The sequence below is a fragment of the Gossypium hirsutum genome, chromosome D05, assembly GCF_007990345.1.
Source record: "Gossypium hirsutum isolate 1008001.06 chromosome D05, Gossypium_hirsutum_v2.1, whole genome shotgun sequence".
Taxonomy (NCBI): domain Eukaryota; kingdom Viridiplantae; phylum Streptophyta; class Magnoliopsida; order Malvales; family Malvaceae; genus Gossypium; species Gossypium hirsutum.
In genome coordinates, this window is record NC_053441.1 from 3,356,455 (window position 1) to 3,366,514 (window position 10,060).

At 37.0% G+C, this 10,060-nt stretch overlaps 1 protein-coding gene across 1 annotated transcript; it reads right to left on the reverse strand.

Moving 5' to 3' along the window:
- Nucleotides 1-8,014: 8,014 nt before the first annotated feature.
- Nucleotides 8,015-9,798, reverse strand: LOC107907041 (protein BIG GRAIN 1-like B). The gene has a single exon (XM_016834238.2). It carries the CDS (start codon nt 9,490-9,492, stop codon nt 8,140-8,142), a length of 1,353 nt encoding a protein of 450 aa, XP_016689727.2. The 5' UTR covers nt 9,493-9,798; the 3' UTR covers nt 8,015-8,139.
- Between the last annotated feature and the right edge of the window lie 262 nt (nt 9,799-10,060).

A 10,060-nucleotide genomic window follows, 5' to 3' on the forward strand; every position in this document is an offset into this window, starting at 1 on the left:
CAACCTTGGGCCTGCCAATATTTGAAACACAAATTATTTGACATAAAAGATTCTTTCAAATATATATAAGATTAAGGATTAGTCAAGTTTTGTGGGTTGATCAGTAGGTAATTTAAGCCCTTAAGAAGATCATGGTTACTCAAAGCTGATCATTAATTTTGTTTAATCCCGGCTCAAATTTTGAACTTGTTCCAAGAGTAAACTCACCTACCCAAACTTCAAACCAATTATACTATTATCCCACACGTTCTAACTTAATTACAAATGAATAAAGCAGTACGAGGGCAAGAACAAGATGATAATTATAACCCTAATGCTCAAAACAACCAAAACTGCATTAAGTAATGCATTCAAAACTACTAACTTTAACTGGTATAATTTTTATGAAAAGTAGCAAGTTTCGCTTCCCATGTATCCATTAGGACAAATTTTGTGACTGATTTTTTATGCTCTATGAATTCAATTAACGAGAACGTCTCTAACAAATAGAGACTATAGAGGGAGAGAGGAGAGATTATCCCAAAATAAATATATATATATATAAACCCTAGGTTTAGAACTGATAGATTCATAACTAATACTGATTAATTAATTTCAATCTTGTTATTACTATATTAGTTGTTGTTTAAACAATGAAGCTTAATTTAGTTGTAACTATATTGGAACCCACCATTGTTTGAAAAGTCAAATGGGGTGGGCACCGAAAGTAGAAAGTAATATTGGTTGGCAAGTTGGGTTAAAAGTTGGCATGGGATAATTGCAATTTTGGTCCCTAATTGTATAGGGACATTGCAAGTTTATCCTTGAACCTCAACTATAAATAAGCCTAACCATTGCTTACTTTCTTCATCCCATAATTGCCATTCTCTACTTAAGGCATTATTCTCTCTCTCTATTTGTAAGTTTCACTTGTAATTTTTGGAGTGAAATATATTTGGTAGTGCCCGAGGACGTAGGCAAAATTTGCTGAACCTCGTTAAAATTCTGGTGTTCTTTATTATTTGTTTTGCATATTTTGTGAATGTGATTGTAGTAATTTATTGTGCTATTAAATTACGATAGAGGGATATTCTGGCTAGGAAAGACTTGGTATTTAAGTGATCTTCGTGATCTACCTCTCTTTCTTGGGAATTGAACTTAGTGTGATTTTTCAGTACAATAATTTTACTCTTTCACACGCTTCCGCGCAACAATTGGTACCAGAGCCAGGTTCGTACTTGGGGAATACGACCGTTTATGGCACTATTCACGTATACGGTACTATTCACGTATACGACACTATTCACGTATACGGTACTGTTCACGTATACAGTAGTTGGGATTGAGGAGAAAAATGGCAGCAGCATCGTCATCAGCAAGGACTACTGTGACAAATGCAAAATTTGAAGTAGAGAAATTTGGCGGTACCAATAATTTTGGTATGTGGCAATGTGAGATCCTGGATGTCTTATGTCAGCAAGAGCTAGATATAGCCATTGAAGAAAAACCTAACAAGATGGATGACAAGGAGTGGGCCAAGATCAATAGACAAGCGTGTGGTACAATCCGCCTATGTTTGGCCAAAGAGCAGAAGTACTCTGCCATGAGGGAGACATCAGCGAAGAAGTTATGGGATACACTGGAAGAAAAGTTTCTAACGAAAAGTCTTGAAAATAGGCTTTATATGAAAAAAAAACTTTATCGATTCACGTATGCACCCGGTATGTCGATGAATGACCATGTGAACTCATTCAATAAAATTTTAGCAGACTTGCTAAATTTGGATGAGAAATTTGAAGATGAAGACAAGGCATTATTATTGTTGAATTCCCTTCCTGATGAATATGATCATCTTACCACCACATTGCTTCATGGGAAGGACACGATCACATTTGATGCAGTCTGTAGTGCGTTGTATAGATCTGAGACTCGAAAGAAAGATAAAAGAGATCACAGAGATACAACCGCAGAAGTCTTAACAGTAAGAGGTCGTTCACACAGCAGCAAATCTGGTAGAAGGGGAAAGTCCAAAGGGAGACCCGCCAAAGATGAATGTGTCTTTTGCCGTGAAAAAGGGCATTGGAAAAAGAATTGTCCTAAGCTACAAAAGGGCAAGGCTATTTCTAATGCATGTGTAGCGGAGCATGATGAGGAGTCAGACTTTAGCTTGGTTGGCATGGCAATGGCATGTCAAACGGATGAGTGGATTTTGGATTCAGGATGTACTTACCATATGTGTCCTAATAAGGACTGGTTTTCTAGTCTTAAAGAGCTAGAAGGTGGAATTGTTCTTATGGGCAATGATAGTGCTTGTAAGACAATGGGAGTGGGTACAGTCCAATTGAAGAATCACGACGGCTCAATCCAAGTCTTGACAGATGTTCGCTACGTACCTAGCCTGAAGAAAAATCTTATCTCATTAGGTGCCCTAGAATCTAAAGGGCTCACAATCACTTTGAGAGATGGATTACTAAAAGTAGTAGCTGGGCAACTGACGGTGATGAAAGGCACAAGAAGAAATAACTTGTATTTTTTAAATGGAAGTACAGTTATTGGATCAACATCAACAGTTTCTACAAAAGATGTAGATTCAGAGGCTACTAGATTATGGCATATGCGATTGGGACATGCTGGTGAAAAAACTTTGCAGACATTGGTGAAGCAAGGCTTATTGAAAGGTGTAAATTCTTGCAAAATGGAATTCTGTGAACATTGTGTTCTGGGCAAGCAGAAGAGGGTAAAATTTGGTCCAGCAATTCACAATACGAAAGGAATTCTGGACTACGTTCACAGTGATGTGTGGGGACCTACCAAAGTAGCTTCTTTGGGAGGTATGCACTATTTTGTTACTTTTGTTGATGATTATTCAAGAAAAGTATGGGTGTATCTAATGAAAAGAAAAAGTGAAGTTTTGGATGCATTTCTGAAATGGAAGAAGATGGTGGAGACTCAGACTGGTCGAAAGGTCAAACGACTTCGATCAGATAATGGTACTGAGTACAAAAACGATCAATTTCTACAAGTATGCCAAGATGAGGGCATTGTGCGACACTTCGCTATTCGGGATACACCACAGCAAAATGGGGTGGCAGAACGAATGAATCGAACTATACTGGAGAAAGTTCGATGTATGTTGTCCAATGCTGGATTGGGCAAAGAATTTTGGGCTGAGGCAGTTACATATGCGTTCCATCTAATTAACCGTTTGCCATCAGCTGCAATAAATGGAAAAACTCCTATGGAGATGTAGACTGGTAAATCTGCTACTGATTATGATTCTTTGCATGTATTTGGTTCCACTGCATATTATCATGTAAAAGAATCTAAGTTAGACCCAAGAGCAAAGAAAGCATTATTCTTGGGTATAACTGATGGAGTAAAAGGATATCGTCTCTGGTGTCCTGATACAAGGAAGATTGTTTTCAGTAGAGATGTGACTTTTGATGAATCAACCATGTTGAAGTACAAGGATTCACAAAAGGATGACAAAACCAGTAGTACTTTGCAGCAGGTGGAGCTTGAAAAGGTTAACGATGATCCAACTAATATTGAAGGGACAAATGATGAATAGGTTCCTACCCAAGAACCTCTACAGCAACAAGATTCAATTGCATATAGAAGGCCAAGAAGAGAGATTCGTAAGCCTGCTCGCTTTGATGATATAGTGGCCTATGCACTTCCAATTACAGATGATGATGTTCCTTCTACTTACACAGAAGTAATAAGTAACCCTGATGGTGTAAAGTGGAAGCAAGCAATGAATGAAGAAATGCAGTCTCTTCATAAAAATAAGACCTAGGAGTTGGTGACACTACCCAAGTGAAAGAAGGCAATTGGATGCAAATGGGTATATGCAAAGAAGGAAGGATTTCCTGATAAAAATGAAATTCGATACAAGGCTAGATTAGTAGCAAAGGGTTACGCTCAGAAAGAAGGAATAGACTACAATGAAGTGTTTTCTCCAGTTGTGAAGCATTCGTCTATTCGGATTTTGCTAGCCTTGGTTGCGCAATATGATCTTGAACTAGTTCAGCTTGATGTGAAGACTGCGTTTTTACACGGTGATTTGGAAGAGGAAATCTATATGACTCAGCCAGATGGATTCAAGGTTGCTGGAAAAGAAAATTGGGTTTGCAAACTGACAAAGTCGCTTTATGGATTGAAGCAATCTCCGAGGCAGTGGTACAAGCGATTTGATCAGTTCATGAAAGGGCAAAGGTACACAAGAAGTAAATTTGATCATTGCGTGTATTTTCAGAAGCTACAAGAAGGAACTTTCATATACTTGCTCTTATATGTTGATGATATGCTAATAGTATCTAAGAGCAAAGTTGAGATTGAAATATTGAAGACTCAACTCAATCTCGAGTTTGAGATGAAAGATCTAGGAGAAGCTAAAAAGATTCTCGGCATGGAAATATGGAGAGATAGAGCTCATGATAGAGTTAGCTTGTCTCAGAAGCAGTATTTGAAAAATGTACTACAGCAGTTTGGCATGAACGAGCAGACAAAACCTGTAAGTACCCCGTTGGCTTCTCATTTCAAGCTTTCTGCACAACTATCTCCTTCGACGAATACGGAACGAGAATACATGTTGCAAGTTCCGTATTCTAATGCAGTGGGTAGCTTGATGTACGCAATGGTGTGTACAAGACCCGACATTTCACAGGCAGTTAGTATAGTAAGCAGGTATATGCATAATCCTGGAAAAGGACATTGGCAAGCTGTGAAATGGATTCTACGGTATATTCAGAAGACCGTGGATGTTGGATTACTGTTCAAGGAGGATAATACACTTGGTAAAGATGTTATTGGGTACGTTGATTCTGACTATGCCGGTGATTTGGACAAGCGAAGATCAACCACCGGTTATGTGTTTACACTTGCTGGAGGACCAATAAGTTGGAAGTCTACACTACAGTCTACAGTTGCATTGTCAACCACAGAAGCCGAGTACATGGCTGTAACAGAGGCTGTAAAGGAGGCTATTTGGTTACAAGGTATGGCTAAAACCTTGAGGTTGGTTCAGGAGCATATTAACGTGTATTGTGATAGTCAAAGTGCTATTCATTTAGCAAAGAATCAAGTCTATCATGTACGTACAAAACATATTGATGTACGATTCCATTTTGTGCGGGAAATTATTGAAGAGGGGAAAATTTGTCTTCAGAAGATCAAGACTGCAGATAATCCCGCAGATATGATGACCAATGTGGTAACAGCAACCAAGTTCGAACATTGTTTGAACTTGATTAATATCCTGCAAGTTTAACAGTTGAAGAAGGCACTATCAAGTATTGTTGTCAAAAGCAGAAAGAATTGTGTGAAGATAAGATTATCGTAATCAAATCTTCAAGGTGGAGATTATTGGAACCCACCATTGTTTGAAAAGTCAAATGGGGTGGGCACCGAAAGTAGAAAGTAATATTGGTTGGCAAGTTGGGTTAAAAGTTGGCATGAGATAATTGCAATTTTGGTCCCTAATTGTATAGGGACATTGCAAGTTGATCCTTGAACCTCAACTATAAATAGGCCTAACCATTGCTTACTTTCTTCATCCCATAATTGCCATTCTCTACTTAAGGCATTATTCTCTCTCTCTATTTGTAAATTTCACTTGTAATTTTTGGAGTGAAATATATTTGGTAGTGCCCGAAGACGTAGGCAAAATTTGCTGAACATCGTTAAAATTCTGGTGTTCTTTATTATTTGTTTTGCATATTTTGTGAATGTGATTGTAGTGATTTATTGTGCTATTAAATTACGATAGAGGGATATTCTGGCTGGGAAAGACTTGGTATTTAAGTGATCTTCGTGATCTACCTCTCTTTCCTGGAAATTGAACTTAGTGTGATTTTTCAGTACAATAATTTTACTCTTTCACACGCTTCCGCGCAACAAACTACTTTAGAGGTTTTCAAACTCTAAAGGTGGTGAAGTAAATAAACAAATCATCCTCCGCTTACAATTTTTGAATTTTAGTTACAAATCCACTGCCGTCCTAAACAAGTATAGTTTAAGCTTGTCTATTAGTGCATGATCATACTAGATTTTGATTTTAAGAGATTTTTCATCTGCTGAGTGGGCGGCTCATGCCCATTCTTAACATGCGGTAATTAGTATGGTATTATTACGTATTATTTTAAACCCATTCTTCTTTTTCATAATCTTTTCTATATTTTTGTATAAATTAAATGTATTAATTAAATCAACTTAATTGTAATAATATACCAAAAATACTAACCGATAATCATAAATTTCGATAGGGTCGACTCTTCTTTTTTTTTTTTAACATTACAAACTCTAGTTCCATGCTTGTCACGTAGTACTAATGATGCGTTTATAGGCAATTATAAAAGTCTACTTAAATATTAATATATGAATTGAGAGTTATTGACATCAACCTTAAGTAGGTTAAAGAGTCACTATCTCTGTTTCCTCCATCCATTTCATTACAAAGTTCTTGGAGGTTGCCAAAAGCAAAATTTATACCAATAATAATATAATTTTATATGCACATCTCTTTCTAGTTCTTATTTATTTAATACTTATCGATTGCTTTAATCGTATTCAACCTAAATAAATGAATGTTTGGGACTTTCCAATTTTCTTACCTTGTATCTATTGTCTTGGAAGCAGCGATTGAAATGAAATAAAAAAAAATTTAAACTTTATTACAGATTTTGCGACTAGTTTGGTCCATTAGGTTGATTACAGAGGAAGCAGTAAGTCTACAGTAATAAATGGCAACTTCATAGCGTTTTCAGCTCTCTGGTCGCTGCCTTCTCCAATCGTTTGGACAAAGATGTATTGTAGAAAATGTAGGAAAATTGAAGAGCAGAGTTACAGTGTTTGGTCCCTTTTACCAGGTAAAGGGATCCTAAGATTGAATTGTAATAATGGAGATCAGCAGCGTATAACTCTGTTTCTTGTTGAAATTGCTTCAATCAAATCCCATTAAATTTCGTGGACCATCTTCTTGCTTGCTTCCCTAGGAAACCCAAAAAGAAACAAAGAAAACAGATAATGGTTGTTCCTATTAATGATTCTGACATATTTTTCGTTTTACCTGTTAACTTATAAATATGTTCGTAAACTTCAGTGGGAGATGTACTCTTTTTTTCTCTTTTTCACAGTAAATTATTGTAGCATGAAAAGCTTCATTATTTGGCATTGTTGTTTGCATAGTTAAAAAAAAAGGTTAATTTCATCTGTTAAATACGTTCAAAAATTTTATCTTCCACAGTTAAAATTCACGATGGCTTTCAAACAAGACAATTTTATCATCCTTGTATCTTTTGTTAATTTAAACATATCTTGGTTCAAAACAGGGGGCGAAATCAGGGAGCATGGCCTTGCCGGCTTGCCCCATTGGTAACATGGTATAATTTTATTTCCTAGCCCCTCTTAAAATCTAATAATTCAATTTAGTCTATTTCAACCACTTGATTAAATGGTAAATTTCTGTTTATGGCTCTCTATTTTAACATCGAATTTTTGGGTTTTTGAATTATATCTCATACAAAATTACCGGGGTCGACCTGGTTCAAAAGATCATAGCAAAGTAGGGTTTTAAAATCTTATTGAATGGTTTTATTTATTTACTTTAAGTGGATTCACAAAGAAGCGGAAGGGGGTTGAATGGGTGAATTGGCAACACAGTGTTCAAGAAAGAAAGCAAAAGCTCCTAATCTCAATTCTTAACTTTCGCTATTCCCATGGGGGGAACAAAGATCTGCCTTTGCCTTTACCATCACAATCCTTCTGTCTTTCATTCATTCATTCATTCGAATCTTTCATTTTCCCACTCCTCTTTTTCTTTTTCATTGTTCAATCAAATGCCACTGTCAGTATCTCTTCACTTCAGATCATGATCAAAAGCATTATCAAATCCCCATTTCTCACTTTTTCAGAGAAAAAACAGAAGATAACAAAATTCCATTCTTCCCTTCCACTTTTTTTTTTCTTTCTATCTTACCACTTTGCCTTTGTTTTTCATTTCTTACATGCTACCCATTTGCTAAAATGATACATGTTACCCAAAAAATGAAGGTGAAATCCATTGGAAAGATATTTACACTAAAATTGGCCATAGAATAATGCATAAAGCCTTGTCATTACTATAACCAAAATAACAAAAAAAGAAAAGTGAAAAATTAACTATGCTATCAAGCCATTAGCAATGGCTCGATTTGTTTCTACATGAGTAGTTTCATACACTGGAAGCTCTTCTCGATACCTATCATTACCAATAAGAACAAGATGATCCAACTCGAACAAATCCGAACTCGAATAGCTTGCTGCATCATCTTCATCTTCCTCCATCTCCTCCATCACATAATTACTGTGATTGTCCCTTGAAATAAAGTCCTTCATTTGGTTTAGATGATATTCTTTTAAAAACTTAGTAGCCATTTCTTCCACTCGCCTACTTTTCTCCATTGCTTGTAACTTTAGCTCTTCGTCGAGCTTCCCCGATGGCGATTTCCTAATTTTCCATACGGTAGGGACAGCAACCGACACTGAACTCGAGTCTTGTTCTTCGTATAAGCATTTTTGCCCACAGGGTCTGCAGTCTTCGTCGACAATTACACTCACTGGGCAAAATCTAACACTTCTTTTGACTCCATTTCGTAACCTTTCTCTCGTCGAAGGTGAGTTCTTGCTTAGACATGATCTTGAAAACGAGGAAGCTGAAGAACAGGTTGAAACCTGTCCAGACTTCAATTTCCTTTCATCATCACAATTTAACATCGAAGACGGACCCCTTGCTTTCTTTGTATTACTTGTTGTGAACAGAGAATTGATGAAACTCGCTAGACGGCCGCCAGGTGAAATGGGTTGTTTCACCTTCTTTAAATTGCCGTAAATTTTAGTGGCTCTTGATTTTGACTTGAAAAGACTTTCTTCGAGCTTTGGTGTGTAGTCGGAGGCGGAATTGTAATGATAATCATCGAGCAAATGCGACTCCCTTTGTTCGTAAAACAAAGCCCTCTCTGTTCTCCCTGTTTTCTCTGTTTTAAGTGGTTTCTCCGACCGAGCTGACATTGTGGTCCTTACTGGTTTAGGCCTCGATCTTACAAAACATGATGACTTCGATTTTGAAACATACATAGATTCAGTGTCCGACGATGAGAAACCACCGGAACTGGAATCGGATGAGGTGGAAGTGGAGCTAAAGAAAAGAACATCATGATCATGATCATAATCATGATGTGAAACCTGTTTCCTGCCTGCATTTGCCTTTTCAGTGACCTTCTTTTCCATCCATTTCTCGATCAAACGAGCTCGTTGGAAACTCGACATTTCGTCATCTTCCTCTTCTACTCTGCTTCCATTGCATCTCACGCTAGCTTTGCTTTGTTTCTTTTGCATTGTTTCCCTGTAGAATTTCAAGTCAACATTCCTGGTGTCACCATCATCGATGGAACGGTAGATTTTGTCAAGCAGAGTAGATGAAAAAGATGGGTTGTCTTTCTCCTGCCTGTACACTGTTTTCTCCAATCTGTACATGGCTTCTCTTTTGCCGGTGAACAAGGGTTCAAAAGCAGTGGAAATAAAAAAGAGAAGATTTTCGCTACAAAGAAATGAGATCACTGTTTCAAATTTTCTTTGAATTGCTGGAAATGAAAGAAAGGAAATATGAAACGGAACAGAGAAATCGATGGGTTTTTTTTTTGTTCTTCTTGGATATGAAGGTGGATGGAGAACAGAAGCTAGGTACTTATATAAAGGGTGTTTTACAACTTACTACGATGGAAGGTAATGCCAGATTGTCATCTGTCTATGTGGCACTCTTCCGCTTTTTTTTCGGCAATCCGCAGATTAGCCCTTTCATTTTCATTCGATTTGAATTTTGGACCGTCTGATGAGCTCTATTATGGAAGGACAAGGGTTTGTCAGTCTTATGTGGGTCCAAATGTTGGTTTAAGAATGGAAAAAAGATTTCTGGGTGCTTAAAGATGGAGATGGTAATGCCGTAATGGTGGTCTGGGAAATAAATTTCATATCACAGTCTTTTGGAAAGAAAAGATGAAACGACTTTGAAATAGATTCCATTATTTCGGATTATTTAAAAAGC